This window comes from Buteo buteo, chromosome 27, assembly GCF_964188355.1.
Source record: "Buteo buteo chromosome 27, bButBut1.hap1.1, whole genome shotgun sequence".
NCBI classification, from domain to species: Eukaryota; Metazoa; Chordata; class Aves; order Accipitriformes; family Accipitridae; genus Buteo; species Buteo buteo.
In genome coordinates, this window is record NC_134197.1 from 200,243 (window position 1) to 226,654 (window position 26,412).

At 43.7% G+C, this 26,412-nt stretch overlaps 2 protein-coding genes across 10 annotated transcripts in view; both read right to left on the reverse strand.

The window, feature by feature from the left end:
* Positions 1–2,426: 2,426 nt before the first annotated feature.
* Positions 2,427–16,036, reverse strand: LOC142045267 (interleukin-9 receptor-like). Its single transcript, XM_075058569.1, has 9 exons — positions 15,944–16,036; positions 8,828–8,918; positions 8,325–8,433; positions 6,706–6,899; positions 5,859–5,995; positions 5,332–5,506; positions 4,974–5,088; positions 3,827–3,911; positions 2,427–3,325 (listed from the first exon to the last, which is right to left on the reverse strand). The coding sequence occupies exons 1-9, from the start codon at positions 16,034–16,036 to the stop codon at positions 2,777–2,779; spliced, it is 1,548 nt and encodes a 515-aa protein (XP_074914670.1). The 3' UTR covers positions 2,427–2,776.
* Positions 16,037–19,445: 3,409 nt separating this feature from the next.
* Positions 19,446–26,412, reverse strand: part of IL21R (interleukin 21 receptor) — a 29,377-nt gene continuing 22,410 nt past the window's right edge. For 8 of the 9 annotated variants that reach the window (XM_075058326.1, XM_075058328.1, XM_075058331.1 and 5 more), the window contains 3 exons: positions 25,585–25,681; positions 24,662–24,743; positions 19,446–21,540 (listed from right to left, as the gene is read on the reverse strand). In XM_075058326.1, the coding sequence (XP_074914427.1) occupies positions 20,632–21,540; positions 24,662–24,743; positions 25,585–25,681 (1,088 nt within the window). In that variant the 3' untranslated portion in view covers positions 19,446–20,631. The remainder of the gene's footprint in view (positions 21,541–24,661; positions 24,744–25,584; positions 25,682–26,412) is intronic. The other variant, XM_075058327.1, reaches the window with a different exon arrangement.

Here is a 26,412-nt window from a genome sequence, read left to right on the forward strand (position 1 = left end):
TATTTACTTCTGAATAATCATAGCATTAGTTCTTCTACTTTATTCACTTTAAAGAGAAAAAAAAAAACACAAAACAAACCCACAACTAAAAATCTTTGTCACAGAACATTTTCAACTCCTTAGCAGCTTACAAGCATTACTTAAATATCTTCTGAAATTGTTTCCTCTGACAAAACTCAACAGGAAGAAAAGAAAGGGGAAAATACTGGCCACTTTGTTCTGGTTGCAGATGATACATATAGCATACACTCCGTAGTCACAGGAAATGAAAGGCTTCAGAGGCTTGACCAGAGCCCACATTATGTCTCCTTACCAGATGGTAGTTCTCTGTCTTCCACTATATATATATTTTTATATATAAATATATAGAGAGATATAGATATATATCTCACACTTAGAAGGAAAACTCAGCCTTAGAATAGTTCAGAGATTCTGGAAGAAGCTGTGAAAAACCATAGCTTGAACCTAATACCAGCCTCAAGCATGACACAAAAAACCCCCGAACAAAAACCCTAAACAACAAAACCCAAAACCAAAAACACAAAGCAAAAGGACAGAACAATGGGCTTTTATGCACTGCTTTTCTAGAAAAATTGTAGTTTTTCATTGGCTGAAAAAAAATGAGGCTTTTATTGTTCCGAAGACCTAATTGTAAAGCAGAGGCATTTTGTTCTTTTTTTCTGGCTACGACAACATTGTCTATGGTACCTTTCCTCTTTGCACTTTTCCCATTTTATAAGTAGCTGCATAAAAGCAGAAGCAGCTCAAAGTTATTAGAGTTTCACCTGGATAACCACTGATGCTGCAATATCATTTCAGCCCTTTAACCATCAGCCTGTCATCATCTCCAGACTCAGTTCTTACAGTCTTCCTGTCCTGGCCCAATGGACACAGAGAGCAGCATCTTTGACTTTTCATTTCTCTCAAGTAATTTCCTACTACATTCAATCTCTCTATTTCCTTTTGCTTCTCTATCTCATTAAGTTTTGTGGTCTCCATTCCATAGCCTTACCTGCAGCTCCTTAATCACATCTGAATATAATTGTTCCCATTCTCCTTTTGCTAATATTACCAGTACAGAATACATTGTTAGCTGAACAAGATTTTATGAAACTGGCTCAATTGCTGTGCAAACATGTTCATAAGCAAGGGCTGTCAAGATCTGAGAGATTTAAGATACAACTGATCTGACAATTTCAGGAAGCATCACTCTAATTCCGAAGATTTGAAATTTGGGACACCAAATCAAGCCACAGTAGGGGGTCTAAAAGTTTGGCATCACCAAAATCCTTCAAGCATGTGGTCTTGTTTTACAGATTTTCTTCTCCAGAGGAAATTATAGCAACTGTTAATGACAATAACACCACATTCTTCTAACACCATTAGGTTGTGGTATAGTATAAAAAGCACCCTTGAATATAGTTTTTACAAGATAAAAAGCACAAAGGAGTAGAAAGGGGATATTTTTTCAGATATCAGAAAAGCCCTTTGCTTACAACACTGAAAACAAATCACTGCTGGCACCTCCTGTGGCTGTCACACAAGTTGGGTGTAAGCTCCCTATTCTTTTGCTGCTTTTCTCCCAGATGGAAGACTTCCCCCACTAGTTCTCTGGCTTAGCACATGTATTTCGGAAGGGTGTCTTGATCTACTTTGTTACTTATAACTGAAATCTTTCTTTGCATTGTCAAAACTGATCAGTGCTAACAGTCACCAGAGAGACAAGGGAAGCACTCCCAAAGCGGAGGGAATGAATGTGACTTGTATGCATGCACGTGCCAGCTAGTGTAGGTGCACTTGCACACTTTTCAGTATGCTTGCTAAAACTGTTGAGCCCTTTACATCTAGGAGATGTAACTGAGAGTCCAGGAATCTACTTGGTGGGTAATCAATAATATATAGGATTTTCTGTGTCTAGGGCAGAAAGTAAACCACCAGAGATTCAGCTCAAAGTTTGTACCTGTTGAGCAGATAGGCAAGGGACTTGTCAATTCTGGAGAAATAATAAAAGCCCTGGAAAGGCAGTGGGCCTGGCCTGTTTTGTAATTAAATAAAGCTTATTTGTGCTATTTTTGCTTTTCACCTTTCTCCATTAGATCAGCCCAGCCACTTAACCTTGGAATAAATTTTTGTTAAAATCAAAGCAGTACATGGGGCTTAATTACTGCAAAATAAAAAGTTACAGCCATTCAGGATAATAAAGAACAAGGCCCACTGCCTGATTATCTTTAAATAGTGCAATTATAAATTCTGATGAAATAAAGAACGATTTGAAGTCATCAATATCATATTAAAAAGCAAAATTACCCTCTTTAGCAAAAATTGTTTATCATGGTTTTATGAAAAAATGTACATAGTTTTAAAATAACAATGGAGTTTAAATCATGGTTCAGCACATTGCAAATATTGCTGCTTTTGAGAGGCACAGAATTGCAATAACTCTTTTTGAGGAAAAACAGCAGGTCTGCTGCTGCTTCCTTAGACGAGGGGGTTGCTGGACTTCTGATACTGCCAGGAGATTAATATAGGGAAGGGCATGGTCAAGTGTCTCCTGAGACAGCCGATGTTGCTAGAGTCAGGCCTTGCCATGCCTGTAGGGGTAGTATTTGCTAGCCAGAGGAGTTGGTCCCAATCTTCTTCTGAAGTACAGAAATTGAGGATTTACCTAAAAATGCTACGTGTGTGTAATTGTCTGCACAGTCACCGTTTAAGCCACTTGGGAAGACAGTGTTGGGAGGTGAGAGGACAGCACAAAAACCTTTGCAGGCAGTATTCCTCAGGGAAGGTCACTCTGATCATTCTGATGTTTGACAAGACTATTACCATTGGAGAGCTTCAGTAGTTCAGCAGAAATCAAACCTGTGGTATCATTGTCACACAAGGTACAATAGTCACTGCTGCTGAAGGACACATTTGCTATCTCTAAAGATTCCTGAAGCATAAGGAAGTCACCCTTTCCATACTGTGAGTGAGGGGGATAATTCCTTCCCATGCCAGGGGTCTCAAGGTTGGCTTTAATTATTTCAGAGATTTTCAGCCCAACTGTATCATCTGCATGGTTTTGTGCAAACAATATTCCCAGCCTCACTTCTGTCTCTTCTGCTCTTACATACCTGCTGGGAACATACTGCTGGCTTGGACCTGAGGCAAATGCAAAGTTTTCTTCTGCAGCAACCAGATTTGTGCTTTCCATAGTTTTCAAGGAGATCTGGGAAATCAGTTCTTGGGTGTTTAGCTCAGAAACTCCATCTGCAGTCACTTTGTTTGAGTTCCTGGCCTCTTCTCTTCCAAGTTGGCTACAAGCCTCATTAGGTCCAACCCAGTCCTAGTGAAAGGATCAATAAGTTCAGGACATTTTGCTTAAAGTTGGAGTTTGCAGTATAACTCTTCTTTCTATATGGCTTTGGCACAATAATCCAGAGATTTAGTGCAAATCTACTGGGCAAAGTTAGAGTAATAGGGTAGAGAATCTAGCTGCTAGTTTCACAAGATGTCACAAGAAATTTTCAAGATTTTACCTCCAGAACATACTGCAGCTGCTTGTATTGCTTTGTCTTTGCAAAGACAGGGTGCACCTTTCATGTTCAGCATGGATAGGGAGTGACTGACTGGAGGGGTTTTATTTCTGAGGACAGAGAAACTGGACAGAAGCTCTGGTGGTTTAGCTGGTATGTGGAGGCAGGAAACTGAGAAACTATAAACTCCCAGGAAGACTGGAACCATGTGTCAGTAATCCTGCTCAGGAGCTAGAATGATTAATCCCAGAAAAAAAGTCTTCCTCTCATGAACTGAGGGTCATAAGAAAGAAATGAAACTTACTTCTTACCTTGAAATTCCCATTGTGCAAATTATAGAGTGGCTGAAAGAAAGCAGCTGGCGTGGGAATATTAAAGCAGGAGAGGCTTTTTGCCCTGAAGTGAGAAAACAACACTTAAAATAAAAAAAACAGACAATTTTTTCTGTATTCTGTCTTTATGATACAGCACACTGATTAGATGAAAGCCCCACACTTAAGCTAGAAAGATTGCATGAGAAGCCCATTTCACATGGTTTCTGAAATCTCATGCAATTGTTTGTCTGCCTCCTGTGCATGCATTTAAAATTTCTAGCCTGAAGCATAGTCTTAAAAGTTTCTGAAGAATGCTATATGCTGCAAACTCAGTACTAGTCTATTACTCATTATACGCACCGAGCTATTTCTACATTTGTTTAGCAACTTATTTGAGCTAAACCACTGTTTCTGGAAATGTGTTAGAGAGTTCTAGTTTCAGTACATTTAGACAGAGAAATTCTGCCAGACATCCTAGTCCCTTTGTTATCAAGTCTATCCTGTAAAAATATTTTATCGTGTATTCTGTTTCTCTAAGAGTGATATATATATGGAGCATAATAATGTATGTCAAGGCAGAAAAGGAAGAGGTAGGAGATTTACCTTTGCTCTGCCAGCATAAGAAATTGCAGAGGATGGTTGAACCAAGGTTCTAGAAACACTTTTTTTCTCCATACAACTTGGTCCCAGAACCTAAGAAACACTGAATCTGAGTCAGTGTAGTTTGCCTATATTGGTATTTTATATACTGACTACTGCCAGGTACGTCACAAGTAGCTTCAAATTGACATCAGTTTAACCAGCTTTACGGATTGCTGTGTGCTTGCACTTTTGATTTATCTACATGGAACTTAACAAAAAAATTTCCATTGGTTTAAATTTCTTTAACTCCAAGACACCCTCAGCCTTGAGCTTTAGCTGAGTTTGGGTGCTGCAAAAGCACTTGGTCTCCTTAAGGAATACATAGTGGGTCATTAACTATCATCAGCCAAGGTATGTCATATCCCAAGACTGTCAAAAGAGCTTTTGAAGACAGTTGAATCTGTGCAGCAGAAACAGGAAGCAAAAGGGATATAAGGACACTTGATTTACCCTCTTCAGGCTATAAAGATCAAGGGGAACTTAATGAAAAACTGTAACATACCTTGAAGAAAGCTTGCAGTTCCAACATAAATAGAGTAGAGTGCCAAAACTCAGAGGAATGAACAAGAACTGCATAGTTCTGGTATTTAGGATCTTTTCAGACAGTTTTGGTACACCTAGGAAAAGAATCAGCAAAAAAATAATTGAGCAAATGTCTGGAAGTCAAGATAGAAACCCAAAGAACCGAGCAATGCAAATGAAACAGGCTGCTAAAGACCTCAAGGAAAGTGATTTGACTACAAAAACTTGAAGGAAGCTGGTTCTGATTTGAAAAGCTTCATTTTACCAGGTATCTTCCCTTTTTTTGGACCATGGACATGAAAAGACATTAATTAAGGTAAAAATAACAATCTTTGTACCTGCTCTTTGAAACACTGTTGTCTTGCTCCACTCACTCCACTGACTGTGGTACGAATCCTCATTTTCAGAAATTTTGCAGCGAACTCGTGCAGTGTAAGCAATGCCACTGCGAAGCTCTGTGGCTTCAATTTCTATCTGTGGCAGTGAACTGGATGGTGTCTTGTTCAATGCAATCTGCAAAATATTACAAAGAATTTCTCTTAACAAGGCCAGGCAAAGGGATGGTCTTTTAAATACTCCTGTCCCCCCCCACACACACCGGCCCCCCTTTTCTTTTCCAAATCCTCTTTTCTTGGATGCAAGAAGAGGGCCTACAGGACGATGGATGACTTCTGAATGCAGGGTTCAGGAGAAGAAGATTGAGCAATCTTCAGTATTGATGTTTTATATAAAATCTTTCAGCCTTGATGTGGGAAACCAGGAAGGCCAGCTTAAAACAGCCAGCTCCCAGAAGGCCCTGAGCTGAGTGGCAAGGCCACTGCACCCAAAGAGCAAGGCAGTATCAGTGTGTGCCTCATCCAGTTACCTCCCAGGACATGCTGTACTCCTTATACTGCAACTCATACTGAAGAATGTCAACGAGATACCAAGGCACACTCCACCATATCTGACACTTGCTGGCAGTGGCGTTGCTCTGGATGTTCAAAGGTGGATCAAGTTTTACTGCAAACAGAGAGGTAGGTTTTTTCACAATATTTGGGACATGAACACCACAGAAGGAGATGCATGATACTAGGCTGACTAAAGTCTTTGAAGATAAAGCTGGGTCTAAAGAGTGATACCAAGACCAGCAGTAGACCAAATTAGCTTACAGGGTAGGTCAGAACAGCTATGGAACTGACATAAATTAACGATAACTCAGATAGACCCAGGGATAGTCCTGCAAGCAAAGAACCACTCCAGATGTCATGGTCTGCTCTTCCAACATACCACTAATATAGACAGGCTCTGAGATTTCAAATACTAGAGCATTTCTCTGAAGTACCAGGCCATAGGACATTGAATTGGATCCATGACTTTGATTCCTCATTACTTCATTTCTTAGGAAAAAAACGCAACAATAGAGGCAATCTAGTTGTACATTATCCACAGCACAAGAAATCATGATGCAGATGAGAAGTATACTTGAAAGGTGCTCCAGAGCCAGCCATCTCTGAAGTCCTGGAAAAGTCAGAATGGAGAGACACTGGGACTGCATCCTTATTGATGAAGTCCACATAGTGCACTCTGCAGGGATGGGCAGTGGGGCTTGTTTCCGTTATTTTCCCTCACTGTCTTTGAGAGTGAGTAACCCTTTGTTAGAGAGCATATCAGACCTACCCCAAAGCTGCTAGGCAGAGCCTCAGCTCTCAGCTGCCCTGGTTCATACTTACTGTGCTTGCGGGGATTGTACTCTGGAAAGGTAATGTACGTGTGATTATGTCCAAAGAAGTTGCCTTGGAGGGAGACTCTATAACCATCTGTTTCCAAGATCTGGCTGGCTAAATGGATTGTGCAGTGGTACTGATTCTGCATGCTCTCTGTGGCAGTCAGTTTGCAGCTGGCATTGTGGCCCTTTGACCAGAGGCTGGAAGAATAAAAGGGCTGAAAGTTTCTTTTAAGTCACATGATTAAGTGCTTTTCAGTTTATGAAAGATGGGTAGCAGCTTAGCACAGCACCGCATTCTGGAAGAACATGAACGTCTTTAGTGCAGACAGCAGAGAAAGCAATGCTGAAGCTGGCTGGGCAGCAGGGTTGAAGAGGGAGGAGGGAGACACCTTTCATAACCTCACTGCTGAGACCACCAAACCTCCCAGGAGCTGCCCCCTGCTCCCTCGGAAACTGAAAGTGCTGCTGTGTGTTGCTGCCAGGAAAGCAGCTGGTGTAGGGGGGTAGGAGTGGGTGGACAGTTAGTTACAAGTGCACAGCACAGAGCTAACAAGTTGTACGTTAAAGCCTCTTTTGCTACGAACAAACCAGTACTGACAGCAAAACATGTCAGAGGTTGGTTTGCTGTTTGTGGGTTTGTTTTTTTTTAATAGTCACAAGCTTCAGCACAGCATAATAGGACAAATGACAGAGAACATCATCTTGGGGAAATAGCTCCAAAGAACAGTCTTCTATTACTAAATTATCTAATGTAGCCATTTATTAGCAAGTATTTCATGTTGCATGTGACCCCACAATAAACTGGGATACCACAGTTTATCAGCTTGGCATTTTTTCATAGATGTAAAGTCCAATGTCATTAAGAATTAGGCTATTTTTGACTTAACCTTACCAGAACATATGAAGCATCTAATGTCAGCGTGGCTTACCCTCGTGTAATAGTTCACTAGTTATTGGTAGTCAAGACAACATTATTACATAATCTAAACCACATTCATCTCAAGTTAGCATATCACAATGCTTATTATCCTATCACCTAGCAAACTATTCACCCGATTTCTTCTCTTAGAGGAAAAATTATTCACGTAATACTCTAAACCTGGTATTAAAGCTTATATCTCACTGGACTTTCAAAATCCTTTTGTGCATGTATATATATATTAACTGATTTAGATTAAACCACTAGGGTTTAATTTCTAGGCAGCAAGACAAGAAGTGGTTAGAAATTGATTAGGCAGCTTCCTGTGGGATGGGCTTTGAAAGTCCCCAGACCATGGGGAGCGGAGGCTGGGATGGGAAGGCTCTCTGTGCTGAGAGGCCCCTGCCTGAAGGGGACACTGGACAGATAGACAGACTGCCCTGAGCCAGCATGAGATCACACAGTTGCGTGTGCTGGACCTCTGCTGCACCCCCAAGGCTGTGGGCCCACAAAAGGGTGCAGAGGGAGCAGCTTCCGAGGCATCCCCTCTATGGGGCGGTGAGGAGGCAGAGCTAGCTGTGCCACAGGTCTCCACTGCAGAGGGGACAAAGCCCACAGGCAGGCCCCATCTCTGCTCTTCTGCGCTCTCCTGCCCGTGCCAGGGCCAGGGCTGCCACAGACAGCTCTTGGTGTGCATCTCTTACTTGGTGAAATGCAGGTGGAAAGGTCCGTTGCCTACGGGCTCCTCCGTTGCCCACGTGCAGCTCACAGTAGTCACGTAGTTATTCAGGCAGCTCAGGCTGCCGGGGAACTCTGCAGAGGAAGGAGACCAGAGCTGCATTCGTGTATCACCTGATGAAGCCTTGCTCGGTATATCAAATGCATTATGTGCTAGTGCTTTCTTTACTGACACCTCATCTATCCTTCCTCGTGACATTCTTCCTCTCTTGTACTGCACTTCACTGCATGAGATGAGTGTAAGATATAAGGGCAGGGACCTTGGGCAGTGGCTACGTTTTTTCTGCTGCCCAGCTTGTCCAGTATGTGCCCAGTTCCCTAGGCCTGACATTGCCAGCCGGCTGTCCTGGTTCCTAGGAAAGGGCAGTGACAAGGTCTTGCATTGCATACTTGAGGGTCTGTGAATGAAAAATGAGCACATTCATCTGCCTCTCTTCCCACAGTGGACCTATTCCAGGTCTCCTCTTACCTCTCCCTCTTCCTCCACCAAAGAACACCACAGCAGTAATGCACAGCTGGAGGCCCAGCTGCCACACATCTCCTCCCATTCCAGACAGTATCTAAAACAGAACAATTGTTAGAAGCAGTTTTGTCAGTATTTGTACCAGGAGGTTGAAGCTTTAGCTACATGCTTCTCCCAGCTCTGACATAAGCTGACCTTGACTCTGTCAGACAGGGCACCAGCTCAGCTTTATTATTTCTTCTATAGGAACTCTTCTTCTCATGGCAGTAAATAGTACTTTGCACAGGAATCTAAAGCACCAGCTGCCTGAAAGGAAATCTTTAACTCCTGCGATTTTATCAGGGGCGGGGGGGGTGCGGGGGTGTTCTATCTTTCCTTCTTCCTGCATTTTTTGGCATCTGATTTATGACATTTTAAGAGCAGTAGAGAGCCGCAGTGGGTTGGAACAAATGTTCATATTTCCCCGTATCATGTTTCTTACTGTAACGAAAACCAGATGCTTAGAGAAAACTGTAGCAATAGAGGAAGCATAGATATTCTTCTCTGAGAACATTCTCAGCCTCCAGATACTTGCAGCTCAGGGGCCTCCCAGACCAGACAAAACTTCTGCATATTCAAGGCTTCAATAGTTTTTTCTGTCATGAGCTTGTCCACCACCAGTAGTCACCTGCTGAAAGCCACCTACACCACAAACACTGCTGCCTGCCTTTAATGATGGTTCTTTTTTATCTTGAGGGAGTTGAGTAACTGGTCTTCTGCACCTCCCTTTTCTCTTCGCTAGAAGAACACTTGCTTGTCATGCTGGTGTCACAAAACTTTTCAGAGAGCCTTTCTTCAAGCCACTTGGACTTGTCCTGAGCTAGTGTGAAAGGCTGTGAGGTCAGGAACAAAAACTGTTCTATCCTACGGATTTTTTGTTTTAGAAATTCACCCATTTTGTATCTGAACAAAATAAAGACCTAACGTAATTTTCTCTCTCTCTCAGACACACAAACACAGATACACAAGAAGCTAAAATTCCAGGCAGATAACCTAGTTGCTCATCTGCAGTGTGGGAATCTTGGGGTCATATTTCCTTCTCATAAGTATTTCCTTGCTGTAAAAAAAACAAAAACAAAAACCAAACCAAAAAAACCCACCTCCAAAAGACAGAAACAGAGGGAATAGCTGATATGCTCCTGGTCAAAGCACTCATTTAGGATATAAAATACTTAGGGCCTAGTTGTTACTTAATTTACTGAAGGATGGTGTAAGGATATTTGAAGTGTATCTTCTGCAATATGGAACACTATCTCTCTGCAAGGTTATGCTGGACTCCTCTTTCTTTTTAACCAGAAATTCCATTCTGTGAAGTCTTTCCTAATGAAGTTTTCATTTTAAATGATATTTTCATTAAAATTCTCTGATTTTATGATTTTCCAGCAAAGTTTAATGTGAAGAATCCTGACCTGATCTACTCAGCAATATACAGTGTTTTTTAAAGATGCTTTCAGTCTGCAATATTTGCCATTACCTTAACGCGGCAAATGAGCCCAGCACCTCTGCAGGTAGTGTGCTGCAATAAGGAGCCCATGACTCAGCCTGGAACTCAGAAAAGATGGAGCGAGTTTGTAGACAGAGACCACTAATAAATATAGACAAAAACAGTTACTTGAAAAACTCAAAAAATGTTGGAGGAACACTGCACTGCTTGACAAGCATGGACACGGAACTGAGCTCTAGGGCTGGGGTAATGAGAGACTGTGAGAATGATCTGTCTTGAAAGAGCTTGGCTTAGTTATTGCAAAAAAGACAAAAAAAAACACACCCAACCAAAATTTGCCAGGGGTTATGATTCCTCTTTCAGAAGAAGCTGGGGAAAAGGGAGGGAGGAGTGTCAGGATAGGAGAACCACTAAGTACAGCATTAGCACAAGACCAAATGAGTATAGCCTGGCTATAGAATAAGATTGTGGTTTCTAATCAACAAAGGGTCTGAAGTAGTCTTGAATAGGACTCAGTGAGAAAGAGCCTACGCTTAGCAAGGATTGTGGTATTTCAATTATTAGGATTGTTTTCCTGAAGGGATTACATGATCTGATGTGGCCAACAGTAGCAGGAGCTGGACTCCATGCCCAAGTATATCCTTCCAGTCCCAGATTTCACAAAGCAAGGCAGCAGCATCCACATATCAACATCTTTCCTATAATTATGCCTGCTTATGGTGTCCCTTTTCTGAATTAAATAGTAAAATAATTACAATGTTTCAAAAACTGACAAAGAGAAAAGGAATCTTTCTGGGTTCCACTTCACCACCTCTTCATTTATGGGGGTTTTTTTGTAAATATCCTGTTTTGCTGCAGACCTTCAGAGTGGGGGTTGAGAGGAAGTGTCACCATTAGCTGATTTTAGCTGAGGGAGGCTGGGAGGCATGAAGTCTCTCCTGCTTATCATTCTAATCAGAGTTGCATACGATCTCTGTGATAAACACAGTAAGACTGACTAAATATGAAATAGAGAGAGCTGCATTAAGTAGAATTATACATGTGCTTACAAGAACTTGTTCAGGCACACAAACAAACAAACATAGGACAAGATATATTTCCAGAATATTTCCAGGTAATTGCTACTAATTTGAGAAACTCCACACCCCCCCACCCCCCCACTGCAAGATGTTCTTTGTCCAGTTCTGCAATGTTTGAAACATGACAGATATTTCCTGGCTCTCCAGCTCACCTGGAAACAAATACAGCATGTTTAAATGCAAATTTGTGTGTTAGAAGTCATGAATGTTAGTCATAAGTAGGCTGTGGAAAACTGAGTTCTGAAAGGCTTATCAGAAAATGATTTGGAGAAATAGCACATAACCAGCCGAATGAGAGTCTGCTGTACATTAATGCAATTAGAGGAGCTAACGCACAGACTGTGGATCCATATCAATTAAAAGAAGTGTTACTGCGGCTACATGTAGCATTCATAACACCATTATTAGTTCATTTCTCCTGTTGGGATCCACGCTTTAAACAAAAGTTGCTGGAAAGATGAAAATAGTTCTGAAAAGGGCTATAAGAATGATTTAATCCTGGATAACTTTCCTCAGAAATGAGCAACTGAAGACCAACTAAATCTCTTTAACTTAACCAAAGGAAAGGCTAAGTAGTAACTTCACACCAGCCATAAGTATCTTACATGGGAAGATTATTTCAGGTAGGAAAAAAGTCTGGTTTGTTTTGGGTTTTTTAAAATCTATTAGAGAAAGATGGAAAGAATCCAGTAGTTGGGCACTGAAGGTAGATACAATTAGACAGAAACAAAGTGCAGAATTTGTACAAAAGGGAACTATCTTTATTGCTGAAACCTTTTGCCTAAACATATGATCCAAGACTTGTAGACTATAAATCTTGGTTAGGTATCTTAAAAAAATAATAATAAAAAATCCTTAGCTCAGATGGAAGTCATTAAATTGGTGCAGGACTTAGTTATAATTGTCCATCCTAAAGTGACCTCGGTAGCGTTCTCTTAACATCGGCAGTCCTCAACCTTGCAAAGGTAAACCTATAGTACCACATCCTAAAAACCTGGTTCATGAACAGGCCCTATCACTTCTCAGTAACTGCCAGACTCTTCCCAGTTATGAAGAAAGGAAATAATTGTACATTTTTGTAGTGTTCAGGGGAAATGCTAAGTGCAAGCATAGAGACATATTAATGAGGTCATTTGAGTAATGTCTGCTGACGCTTGCAATAAGTTTGGCCTTGCAAGAAAATAGCTGCTAACTTTGTTTGCTAGAATCCTAGAGATGCTCTGATGCCTTTTCTCATCTTTCATACTGACTGTGCTTCCCACCTGGTTCAAGTCACTCAGCAGTGGGAAAAGAGTTGCGACATTACCTAAGGCAGGTTGAGCTGATGATAGCCCAGCCTGACCACAGATGAACTGTCTTAGCAAGTCCCAGAAGAAAATGACTGCTTTGGTGAAATTCTCTTCCTCTTATGTAGGTCAATATGAAGGTTCTGATAGGCCATGTAGCAAAATTTAGATTGCATATTAGAAAAAAAATTATTTACTGAGTCAGGCATTGGAACAGGCTACCTAGGGAAGTGATGGAGTCACCATCCCTGGAGGTGTTCAAAAAACTTGTAGATGTGGCACTTCGGGACATGGTTTAGTGGGCACGGTGGTGTTGGGCTGATGGTTGGACTCGACCTTAAAGGTCTTTTCCAACCTAAACAATTCTATGATTCTAAGAAAATGGACATGGTCAATTCAGACCTCAGCTCTTCTTGGTGCTGGACAGCAGACAGCCACAGAATGGGACAAAAATGAGGCAAGTGCAAAAGCACTTTTCAATTTCAGTGACAATGGATGGGTGAAGGGCTTCTTGGTGACACGGCAGGCATTCATCATTTTCCCAGTGAGCATCATCTCTGAACAGTGCCTGTTCTTTCTGCAGGAGGAGGAAAGCAAGAAGCTGATTACCAAGCCAGGAAACAAGCAGAAACCAATAAGGTGCCAGCACCATTGCAAGGCAACATCTCATTGGCATGCCCTATATCCCGTGCTAGCAGCAAAGGCGCTATTACAGCAGCTGGGGGACTGGAAGACAAATCAAATCACTAGCCAGGCTGCTTGATGCTTTTTTTGTTCTTGTTTTAACACCCAGTTTCTGCAACACTACTGAGTTGCAGGTGAAGGCAGAAAAGCCCTGTGAAAACTGTAGGTGTGGGAGGTGTCAGAGGAAGGGAGAAGAACCACCTTCACTCTGCATGAAAGAAAGAGACCACATGTCTGAGAGAAAGCCCTGAACTGATATGCTGCCACCAATCCAGGTGTTGGTTCAGCAGCAGAAACTGATTGGTGACATCAAGTTCCCAGGTGGTCTCAAGCAGGTTGCAATGGTGTTTCTGTCCTTTCTCTATGTTTCCAGGGCAGAGTTCTTCTGTCTGTTATCTGCTTAAGGAAATGAGGCCTTACAGCCATGCCTTTCCCCTCCCCTCCTGTGGTTCCATCAGCTGCCTCCATGTCCCAAAAGCCATTTCAAGGCATTTTAACAAGAATTTGTACAACACAGATTTTCCAAATGCTCTCGACTGCTTATCAACAGAAAGACAAGTGATCGACTGTTATTGCTGTATCTGTTTGTATTACCAGAAATCCATATTCGAAGTTCTGGCTAACCCCCACATTCGGGGTCCAGTAGAACACACAATAAAGGTGGCCTTTGCTTTTAAGAATTTATAGGGTAAAATAAATTATTTGGTAGATACCACTGAGAGACAAAGTAATACAAGAAGGTGTCAGCACAGTCTCAGCATGTGAGTAGCCTAGATATTGTCTGGGTTTTAGCAACTTGGCAAAGCAGAGCTTTAAGAAGACACTTGAGCTACCTCAACCTCATTCTTCAAGACAATTGTAGGCAGCACCTTCAGTATGTAAGCAGTAGCATGGAGGAAGGTTAGGAGGAGTTGATTTGATGATCTAGTGGGAAGTGGAATCATAGAGAGAGTTGACTTCTTGATACAGAAGTGAGAGATGGCAAGAGGACAAGGAGAGGCTGTCAGTGACTTTGAAAGTGGGGACAAGAAGATATGTTTGATGTGATAGAGAAAGGGAGATAGAAAAATTGTGTAGAGAAATGTAATGGGTTCAGTGACAGACACAAAAAAAGGACCTTTGGATGACTACAAGACAGACAAGATCAGCTTCACAAAGGCCTGATAAAACATGAAATTGAGGTGTCATACAAGAGCACGAGCAACAATTTCATGTGGACATATGTGCATAAGATCCTTCAACATGCTTGAGTACCCTTTGATACATGTAGTGATATTATATGCCAGCCCACAGCAGACAGCCAGGACTCCTAGGTTCTATTCCACCTCTGCCATCAACTTTTGTATAGATTGTTTTGTCAGTGCAATTTTTCTTCTTGCAGCTCACTCATATGGTCTGGTATGCTCACCTAAATCTCAGAGAAAGTCAGAAGCTTCAGGCTCTGATTTTTTCCAAAACATGGTCTGCTCACTCTCCATCCCATAGCAAGATACAAATGGTGCACAATGGAAGCAGGCACAGCAGACCTGAATCCTTGAACACTCTGTTTCCACTCCTTACATCTTAGCAATTAGTCATAGATGACCTGCCCTCCCTTGGCCATAATCCCTTCCTTTGCTTCAACCTCTTCCAGAGGCAGCACCAAAATGCAGTAAAGAAAGGCAGGACAGTGACTCGCACCTATGAAGTAAACCAGTGATAGCAATAGCACGTCTGTACCAAGATGCACATCCCTCCATCCGTTAAGGTTAGCCGCAAGTGCACATTCTCCAGAGTGATCCATTGTGCTACTAAGTGTGATTGTTTATTGTGGGCACTTCTTCAATCATCCCTGCCTACAAGAAAATATTCTGTAGGTCCTTTAAGAAAAATTAATGATAGATTATCTACCTCCTGAATACCTAGTCCTCTAAGCACGTGTCTGACAGAAACATGTCAAGTGCACATAGTAGACTCACACGATCAGCATGTGAACTGCTGGAGAATAAGGAAGTAGTAGTAGGATTTCCTCATCTGTGCAGATTATCAGAGAGAACCCCATATAACCAGTCTTTTTCTCTCTTCATCTTTGGAGAGCCATTTTTCCACAATTTGATGCTCATGAACAGCTATGTACTTTTAGATTTGACAGACTTGGATCCCAGAGGCTGAAAAAAAGCTGCTACGAAGGATGACTATTGGAATAAAGCGATACTCATACACGCACATATATACACATACATTTAAAAAAGCAGATTTTTGTCTGCAAATTCCCAAATATTAAGGGCTATTTTGGCTGGATTCATTTACATTCACCTGTTTCAATCAGAGAAGAGTACCTAAAAATCATTTGTTCAAGATGGTGTGTCTTTCTAGCACAATCCAGATCAGACTTAACACAATAGTGTCGTTTTGTGCTCAGCAAGTTAGCAGAACAGAAGTGCAAAGACCCTTCTGGTGATTTTCTTGTTCTGGGTTCCTAATACAAGAAACAGCACAGAATTCCATATTTAAGTAAAAAGAAATTATTTTCCAATATCTTGGCTCAGTAGATGTATCCTATCATTGTTTACTGGCAGGCATAGCACATAAATATGTTAAACTGTCTTACCAGCTCAAAGGAAACTTCACTTTTCGTTCTGCTTCTGTCCCTTGATAGTTTAGGCTGTGTGGTTTGATGATCAGGCAGTAGCAGCAGTGGCATAATAAAGCAGAGCTTACTGTGCCTGATTTTAAAGATAATCTCAAGAACCAATAAAAAACTGCTCAGATTATCAGATTGAGGTAAAGTAGCTGCATCTGCAATTACTCATTAGTGATGGAGAAACTGAGGAATTTCTGTTAAAGGGTTAACGTTTAAAAGGCCAAGTAATTTGCTGAATATAAAAGTACCTTCTTGCAACATTTGTATAAAAAAAGGCCAACAGAAGAGCTCTCTAAGTGACCTAAAGCTGTTTCTTAGCCCTGTCTAGATGTGAGATGAGACTGCTTCCATCCAAGGCCTCTGCCCAACTGTGCTCAGATGCCTGAGGCATCCCTGAGCTGCCTGTCCTGTACTTCTTCCATAGTGTCTTGCTGCACTATACTCAAAGGGGCAACTCTGGAAGCAAAGGCAAACAAGCATTGCAGTGCTTCCATGTCCAAATCCTAGAGCGTATAAGGAACAGATCTTTCCGTACCCAGCTGCAATGCTGCAGTGGTAGCATTACAGCCAGGATCCATCAAGTCAGTCATGTACATGGGTCTAGTGCCAGAGAAGGGGAAGAGAGAAGCAGGCAAAGCACAGACTGAATAACAGTCTGCTAGTATTAGCTTTAGGGGCCAAGAGACAGGAAGGCAGGGGCCGTGCAGAAATGGAGACAGACGTTTCCAAATGGGTACTACAGGTTGAGTTATGGTGCTTCTCTCAATACCTGCTTTTGGTCCTTCCCCATCCAATAGGGCTCTGCCAGCTCCCAAGAGGCCCCATGGTTACCCATCTAAATGTATATTACGCTTTTTACAGTTACAACAATCCTGAACAGGAGCAGAAACAGAAAGCCCCTAAAATGCAAGCAGCCTTCAGCATGTCATTTAAGCAAGTAACACCCTCAGAACTGTCCAGATGCCTGGAGTTCACCTGCTGCAGCAGAAAACATCTTGTCTCCTGTAGAGACAAATTGTACCCCTGCATCTTCCCAGCCTACTGCTGCGGGTCACCACAAAGATGCTACACCCGTGTAAGACCCACAGCTTTTACCATATTCTGCCTACATGGCCAAACAGAAAAATTGGTACAGGAGTGCAGCAGCAATTTGGCTCAAACAGCAAAGCACAAACTTCTTTTCCCGGTTTCCTTTCCTATTACTATTCCACAATACAGAGCAGCGTTTCTGACAAGAACATCACACCTCTCTACGAGTTGCCTTTTTTCATACTTCCCCCATATCCCAAGTGCCACTCAGCCCAAAGACCACTAACTGAACTCCTGCTCTCTAAAGGTCCCTCAGATCCTTGTTTCATGTTTTCTAGGACCCATTTATACCTGTCCCACAAGTAGCTTTCATCAGGTGAACAGTGTTTCTCACCAGGTGATTTGTTTCAAGTTGCATCTACCTTGAAGTTCTTTTTTGTTTGTTTGTTTTTGTTCAAAGTGCTCCATTTGGATAGACATCCACTGTTTGCCTACTGTGAACCCAGTACCAAATGCATATGTTTTGCTATCTCCTCTGGTTTTGGATCACTGTAGAGGCAAACGTAGTAAACAGGAGAAGCACCACATTACAGTGGGAGCTACAGGGACATGCAGCACTTGCTCTATCTGTGCTGCAGTCCTTGGCTTCTGCAGTAATGCACATTTCTGAGCCTGAGGTAGCCTCAGATAAACTGGGATTTCTGTATCTACCTGGTTCTATGCTTGGCTAGTGAACACATTGCTAGTCTATCAGAGCAGATGGTCAGTACTATAGTCCAGGACCACTTCTGTATACCAAGCATACTGTCACTCAAGAATCTGTGAGATTTGACCTCCCTTCTATCCTCTGCTCATCAAGTCACCCAGTAAAAGGACACTGTTCTGGTCAGTGCAACATCTTAAGTCTGCTGTCATGTCCCTGATGGTTGTGAATACTGTGCAAAGTGCAGCAGACCACAGCCATCTAAGGGCTTTGTCTACATGGATGGTGTTGCTGGCATCTTCTTACTACCTCATCTCACTGCTCAGTGCATGACTAACCTCACCTTTGCAAGGTAGACTAAGGTTAGATCACCCGGTTACCTGAGCTTGGCAGGAGTGGCTAAGCAGATTCCCCTGCAGTGAAAGGCTTAGGCAGCCTATCACAAACTCTATTCTTTTAAGCAGGCCTGCTTGGCCAAGCACTTAAATGTCAAATGCCTTTACCACACTATTATCGTAACTCTTTCCTGTGCTTCACCCTGCTGTTCAGGAATCTGCCACTGTGGGTTACTGAGGTCACAGAAGGGTGGAGTGAGACCTTTTAGAGGCAGCTTGTTTGAGGGCAGGGGAGGCCTCCCAAAAACTAACAAAACTTGGACTTGCAATTCTAACAATGGTCCTGGCATTCCTGGGGAAACACAGTTTTTCCAAATTAGATATTGCTAGGTCAGGGACATTTGCAGTTTGCTGCTAGGAGGCACAGAAAAAAAAACCAAACCCACCTCAAAACCCTCTGCATCCACGGTGCCAACAACTCCTTGGCCAAAAGCTTAGTTGTTACAGCTTACTTCAAAGGGAACAGTCTCCCTTATTTTAATAACCTTATGCTGCATATCAAAGCAAGCTCTTCTCTGCCCATGAAGACTGCCTCCTAGGGTGACCAGAGGCAACTTCTAGCCCAACACAGCACCAAACCACCACCTTCTCCAGATGTGCAGCTAGATAGCGTAGCAGTAACAGAAACAGCTCCTTCAGCAGTTCTGGGGCCAGCGATGCTAACAGAAACAAGAAGCGCGATAAACCGAGATGTGAAGGGGCCCTAGAAAGATAGGCAAGTTTCCCCTCCTCCCTTAAGCAGCCTGGGGCCAGTTTCCACCACGTAGTTTCTGAAGGTCAAATAGCTGCAGGACAAAGCTGCAGAAGACTGTGTTACAGGCCATCGGCGATGCTTCTGCCCAGTACACATCGGCATAGACACAAGCACGATGCAAGCAGACCTTGCAGCCCAGTGCGGGCGGGCTCAGCTCAACCAGGCAGTGCAGCGAGCTCGGTCCTCTGCTGCCTCAGGGAGGGCACGCAGGGTACTTGCAGCACAGCAGGGAGGCTGCATAAGCGCACAGAGACAATACCTCCCACGACTTCTCGCAGAAGATGACAAGAAAAATGGAAAAGAAGAAGGGAAGGAACCAAAAAAAAGTGGTATCTTGGAGCAGTGCCCAGGAAGCCGCCGAGATAGGGGTATATTGAGGGGGGAATAACAACATGGGCAGAGCGAAGCCCTGTAGGTTCAAAAGCAACATAGTAGAGACCTTGGCTGTTCTAAACAATCAAACCAGGGATGTGGATGCATAGAAAAACTCTCCCTGTGAAAGAAACAGCTTCTCTTCATTATAGTGCTCCCTCTTGTTTAGTGGGCTGTGGGATTGGCTAAAGTCTTGGGTAAGAGATGGGGGAGAAGGAAGAGAGTTTATTGGTATCACAGCAACAACAGATTATTACCACACTGGAAACATACACCATACACCGTAAAGGTTCTCTCATTATAAGATCGTCTGGAGCCAAGCAGCCCAGGGGTTAGTAGCACTATGCCTACACAAGATGTAGGTCTCCACATTCAATATCAGTATTACAGTAACTTTTAAAGACGATTATCCTAAAAAACCCAGAGATACAGAGATGTCAGATGGAAACATATTCACAGTAACAGTGTAAATAGCAGTTTCATGGTTGTCTTTACTTGCTAGCAGAAATTGCTCAGACTTTGTGCTACTGACCCATTAACTGCAGCAGACCAGGTCCAAGGCAGAAGATGGAGTTGCAGGCACATCCAGGTAGGACATTTCTGAAATTTTTGCATAGTTATAAAAGCTGCTCAATGTTTCAGTTAATGTGCTTGGAAAATGCTGGGAGAGATGCTGATTCAGTAGAAAGCCCTGGTAGCAAGAGTTTCTCTAGAATTATGTGTGTTTTGAAGACTTTTAATTTGCAGACTCCACCTGGAAAGGCAAAGTCTTTCTGAAACCTTAGTTGTGTTTGGTCTCTTGGACACACAGTTCTGTGATGATCATATGAGAATTGTTTTTGATCATGCCCCATGGACAGGGCTGGGACCCTCCAAAATTAACAAACTATTACAGCTGGGTTTAAAGAGCCAAAAATATTAGTAGGAACAATAACATCATCTGTGTTGTTTGGAAAGGGTAGGGGAACTTTAATGTAACAAACACACTTGCCATGGGTTATGCTTTCAAGATTCCATGTACATCCAAACTCTCAAATCATGTGAGAATACCAGGGAAAATAATTTAAAGTTTTGTACTCTTCATAAGGTTACTGTTAAAAAAATTTACACATATACATAAGCTAAAAGGTACAGTTGCTTTTTCTGCCATTATAAGGGGGTTTGACCTAGGATTCTTAAAAAAAAAAAAAAAAAGGAAAAAATCAATCATATCCAGTTTGAGACATTAACAAGATAAGTGGCAATAGAAATAGGCATATATTTCTACAGACCTAACAGTTTTCAGTTTTGTGCAATAGAGCTTACGCAAAGTATACTTTGTTTCTCTTCTGAATTTTGCTAAGGCTTTGCTCCTGGCACTGTATGGAAAAGGCCCTACGCTCTGCAAGGAAACATCAGGTCCTTAGTTTGTCTGTGTCCCATTGACAGGGTCATCAGAGCGACAGGAGACCCACTGCTTGACGTAGCTCCGTGGAAAATCCTCCTGCTCAAGAGGGATGGACTCACAGTTGGTCTGACTGTTTTGCTCAAATTCACAGTCAACTGGACTCCCACAGTCTGAGTCCACAAAGCCACTGTCGATAGTGTCCAAGTCTACGCAGATCATAGGGTAACTGTCACCAGGCCTTGCAATGTGAGGGAAGAAGTCATAGGAGCCTTCACTGTAGGAAACGCTTTCACCATCAGGAGAAGGTAGAGAACCTGGATTTTCCAAATCCCACTGATTAGGCTGCAAGCAAAGGGCTTCTAGGATGCTCCCCATCCCTCCTCCTAAAGCCCTTTCTACTTGCTGGTGGGCTGGGACACTTGTACTCCTCAGGTGGTCTGTGGACACAGAGCCTGAAGCAAGTATTTTGTCCTGCGTGCTCAGGTCAGCCAGATGCAAGTCATTGGATAGCTTTCCATCTTCATCATCAACGTTAACCTTGGGGTAACCAGTTTCTCCAGCCCCACTATCTTCCTCGATGGTATGCTCGTGTCCCCTGTACACACGGTTACAGTTGCACTGGCAGTTACAAGGTGTAAATTCATCAGCCACAGTCACAGTATCAATGGACAAATGCCCATATGACCGGTCCTGAGTCCCACTGCTGCTGTTCACACTAGACAGCAGAGACTGGCTATCCTGACCTGGGGCAGTCAGGCAAGACACACAGGGCCTGCAAGGCAGATCTTTTCTCAGCTCACGCAGCTCTTCCCGTGAGGTGCTGTTGGAAGGACGCATGGTGTAAACTTCTAGGACTTCTGGAAGGACTATTCCCCATTCAAATAAATCAAAGGTCATTTTCTTATGGGATGCACCAACCCACTTCTGCATAAAAGGACATATGGGGGCAAGGGGGGTGGGGAAGGAGAGAGAGAGGTTAGTATCGTCAGGTTTGAGGTTCCACAGAAATGACCAAAGTTCTTATGCTTTTAGAGGCAAAGTCAAACTCCAAAATCACTGACTCCTCCAAAACAGCAGGGTACGAGATGCTGTTATTACCAGACACAGGCAGCTGCAGGCGAACTGACTCAAGTAGTTGAAAATAATTAGCTGAGAGGTTTGCACGACTTTGCAGTGTTCTCTGTGCTGCAAAGTATACCACTGCCCATAGCAGCATTCCTTTCTGCATCAGCCAGAGGTCCAAACCAAAGCCACCAAGTCTCCCCTGCCCTCTTGTCCTGGACACTGCTTCTCTCAGGAAGGATGGTCAGCCTCTCCCTCTATGTGCTGCATCTGCATCCAACACACACATAGTCCTGCTCTGTCACTTCCCTCACCTCAGTTCCCTGAGAAGGGGGTCAGGGCAAGGCTTCTCCCAGTCTCCTGTATGCAACCATGCCCCAGATGAGCCTTTCCTATCACAGTGAGAGGGAAGCAGGGGTAGGCAGGGAATGGGGACTTCAAAGAGCTGTAGCCACCACCTGCTGCAGATAACACTTACTCAGATGATTAGGGAGTGCCACACATTGAATCTTGCCCTTCTGTATCACCATTAGTATTACATTCTGCCCTGTGCCATGCATTATCTCTAGATCACAAGCCCCTTGCATTTAGTCACATCTGGGAATAAAGGCACCTCTGGTTTCTCTGATCTAAGAACAGAGTAAAAGTTTGTTCTTTTTGAAGAAGTCACTGAATCAGACACTCAAATCACAGCAAACTTTAGGCATGTGCCACTAGTGAATGCCAATAAGTCCTACTAGAGGATTCCGCAGTCCAGAGGGTGGGCACAGTACAGACTCAAGATTTGGTTCTGCTCCATCTGACACTTGCCTGATGGCTGAGCTGTGTCAAGGCTCTTCTAAGTACACCACTTTCTGCTGTGTATAAAATAGGTAACAATGCTGAGCTTCATAAACGCTGTGAAGGGTTCTGACAGAGTGCTGCATGAGAGCTAGGTGTTGCCACAGCCTTCAGATTGCCTTAACTGTATCAGACTCCTGTCCCAAACTGCACTCACTGTAAATAGACATGAGCAAAGTATTCAGGAAGAGAACAGCTTGATACAGCGTATTACCCTCTGACACAGAGCATGGAAAAGTCTTCATTATGGCAGGAAGCACCACTATTTTAATTTATTTTTAACCTAAGCTACAAAGAACTAATTAAAGCTGTAATGGACAGAAAGGCACCTCAGGTGCAAAAGGCTACTTGAAGAAACAGCAGGAAATCTCTTTCTCAGAATTAAGCAGGCAGAATATTTCCTGTTCCCTCTTGACAGTTCTTTGCAAATTCCCACCCAACATGAACCAAAAGACCCATGTACACACAAGAGTAAACAATGTTCCTCTGCTTTCCCTTCTCATGTCTCAGCTTTTCCTCTAACATTTTCACTGCTTCCTACTCAATCCAGGACTGTTGTCTGCAGAGCATTACTATTGCAATTTGCTGATCATTATTCACACACATAACCTAGCCACTTGCTTTGATGCAGGCAGGATGCAACTGAATGAGCCCTACATCAATTGGTTTCTTGCCAGCCAAAAATGATGAGTCTGTTCACCTATTAGTGATGTCACCACATCCTCTTGACACCCCCTGCTTGTGCATGTTTTTCTGTGGCTGTGCGGGCAACTGCTGCTTTAATCTGCAAATTTATTAAGAACCCACTCAGCTTTAGCAACTGACACTCATTCCCTTCCCAGCAGCACTGAACAGCCTAACTAGAAGCTACTGAGAATGTAATTCCCACAGAACAGAGAACCCCATGGCTTCACCCAGAGAGGAGCATGCCTCTCGGCATGTAGGGTGCTTTCCCTTCTGCTGTGAGCACTAGCCCATGACTCTCAGGAATTCCCACACTGAGTCCACCTGGTCCTGGTTCCTTTCCCTGAGAGAAACCAGGGCCACCTGCCTCACAAGAGGATGCAAGTACCCCTCTGGTGCAGATACGGGAAGCCATAATAGGGCTGAAAGAGGAAGGCAGGAAGGGAGACAGTCACTGCAGGCTTCAGCTAGAACAGCACCCATCCAAGACTACTTGCTTAACCTAATTGCAAACATCAGCTTTGCAGCAGTGGGAAAGTACATGAAGATCAGTAGGCCCCAGCTGGTGTCCCTCTCCCAGAGGGTCTAAGAAAAAGCAGAAACAAAAAGCAGACACTGAAGTGTCTCCAATCAGTGCTGCTGTAACAACAGGAACTTGTTCAGAAAGAGGCAGTGATGTCTGCACTCACATGACAGCAATTTTACAGTATGATAACGGCACTGTGAGTTGCTCTTCAGCTTAATACAATGATTATTTATGGATGCTCAATAGTCTTTTACTTTTGCATCCTGAGAACTCCAGCAAACTTTGCCATCTTAGCAAATCATTTTGTTACATGAGCAAATTTGACTGGTGTTAAATGGGAAGAGAATTTGGGAGGGCTAGGTAAAGTTACTCAAAGCCACCTCCTTCATAGTGAGGCAGCTGCACTGTACTACCACACAGCAGTTATTTGCCCCCCAAACTCTAGCCACCTTTCCAGGATGATACACCTAGCTATCGTCTGTATGAGTGACTCTTCAGAGAGAACTACAAGGCTTAATGTTGAGCTCATGTCACTGCAGAGGCTGGAGTGAGAGATCTGGCTCTACACTGAAGTCTGCTCCATGGCCTTGATGGCAGCATGGGACTGGAGCTTTGGAAAAATCCCAGTTATTGTCCTGGTATCCCTTTGTCCACTCCCTCCAGGTTCCCAGGCTTCACAGATCACACATGAGCTCAGCTTGCCCACTGAGACAGCACCTACAGGGAATAAGCAGCACAAACATGACAAATGCCTTTGTGGCACAGAATAGACACTGGAGAGCTCTGGTCCTTATATCTGGAGCCATTTGGCATTCCATTGAGATAGATTCCCCCTCCCACTGCCCTGATGAGAACCCCTTGCCCAGGATAGCATGATGGACCGTTTAGTTTAACTTTGTCATATGTTCCACTCGCTTGTGTAGCCATTTATACCTTGAAATCTCCATTATGCACCAGGTAAAGAGGTTTGAAAAAGGCAGCAGGGTCTGGGATGCAAGCCATCTTCTTCCACAAGCTGGAAGAGAAAAGAGAAAGGCTTTGGGGTTAAGCACACATCACAGATGCAAAGCAATGCATCTCCAGATCCAATTCAAGCAGCTGAAACCACCTGCCCAGTCTCACAAGTTAGCAAGTGACTGAGGATCCAAGAATGCCTTGCGCCGTCAGAGCCATCTAATGGCCTTTCTTGTGAGCCTCACAGGAGGTGGGGCCTCAGCCCTCAGGACTTGTGTACACAATACTCACACTAAGGAAAGAGGTTCCCATTTTTTCCTTTCTGGAAAAGCACCAAGTGCTAGAAATGCTTTTTCCCCTCAAGTTGGGCTGGCTCATGGCCTGCACCTACAGGCTAGAACTCTGCCCTATGCACTTTTTCTGTGGCCATGGGCTGTGCCAGCCCTGTTGCTGCACCAGCCCAGCACCCTCCTCCGTGGCAGCATGCACCCCATCCCTCTACAGGGGCATGTAAAACTCAAAAAAGGAAAGAGGCCCCCAGATGTCATTGAGGGGCCTGCATCAGCCTTGGCAAGGGGCAGCCCAGCCCTGGCTACTGCTCCCATCTGGCAACCACAGAGCACAGACAGGACCAGGAGAACAGCCCAGGAGGCTGCGTGGCCCCTGCTCACTCCCCATATGCCATTGTCTTGTCCAAACAAGCTGAATGGCAGCAGAGCCCCAGAGAAAGCAAGGCGCTCTTGGCAGTACACCAGCTAGAAGCCATAGTTTGCTGGCCCTCACAGGTCCGTAGCTGTATCCATGAATGGATATACAAGATGCAAAGAAGGCTGCATGTGAACACCCCATCTTTAGTGAGACAGAATAGGTGTATTTACTCCAGCTTCCTGAAGCATTCTTACCTCTGCTGTTTGGCCAGAAAGGTTGTGATTGAGGCAGTGATGGCCACGACAACACCAAACAGCAGCAGCCATCCCATGCCTGCTGTTTGTGTCACTGCTGGAGAAAGAGACAGAGTCATTCACGCTCACCTTGCATTTCTACCCTGGTCAATAAGCAGGAGATGGTGAGGAGACACCCTCAATTTCTACCCCAGACTTTCTTAGGGACACTGAGGCTGTCACCCGAGGCGCAGCACTCCAGACATGAGGTCTGAATGAGGATGCTCAGAGAATACTGCATCAACGAAAGGAGCAATGCATCAGCTGCCCTATGGCCTAGGTGCACCACAGACTGACAGCCAACATGCTTGGGGCAGGACAGCTCCCTGCTACAAAGACCCCTGCTGTTAGTGACTCCTCCTGGTTTAAGAACACCTCCACAGATGATCCATGAAGTGAAAACAGAGTGCAGCTGGCCAGAGACATGTGAAGAAAAGGTGTTGACTGTATGAGTGTTTGTTGGCTGCTCTCCACCTGTGATAGAAAGGAGCACCTTCGAGACCCAGAACTCGGATAACCCTTAGCAAACAGATCCTGACTCTGCTGCCACAGCACCATGCAATGCTTCAGTTCAAGCTGCAGATCAGTGAGAGGAGGGGAGCTCAGTACATGCTGCTGACAACACAGTCATCCTGCCCTGCTCTATTTGAACAAGACTCCCTATTTGCATAGCCTCTGTTGCACCACGACAAGCACCAGTGTACTTCTGTGCATACCTTACTGTGCACTCAGAGTAGTGGCTACCAAACAAAACACCCATGCCCAGCATGGCCAAACATCAGAGTCCAG

Coding starts and splice junctions, on each gene's coding strand:
- LOC142045267 (XM_075058569.1), bottom strand. CDS start 16,036: ATGCCACTGCTGCTACTGCCTGATCATCAAACCACACAGCCTAAACTA. Junction 3,912..4,973: donor AACTGCAAGCTTTCTTCAAG/GTATGTTACAGT, acceptor TTCTCACTTCAG/GGCAAAAAGCCTCTCCTGCT. Junction 3,326..3,826: donor TGCACAATGGGAATTTCAAG/GTAAGAAGTAAG, acceptor TCCTTTCACTAG/GACTGGGTTGGACCTAATGA.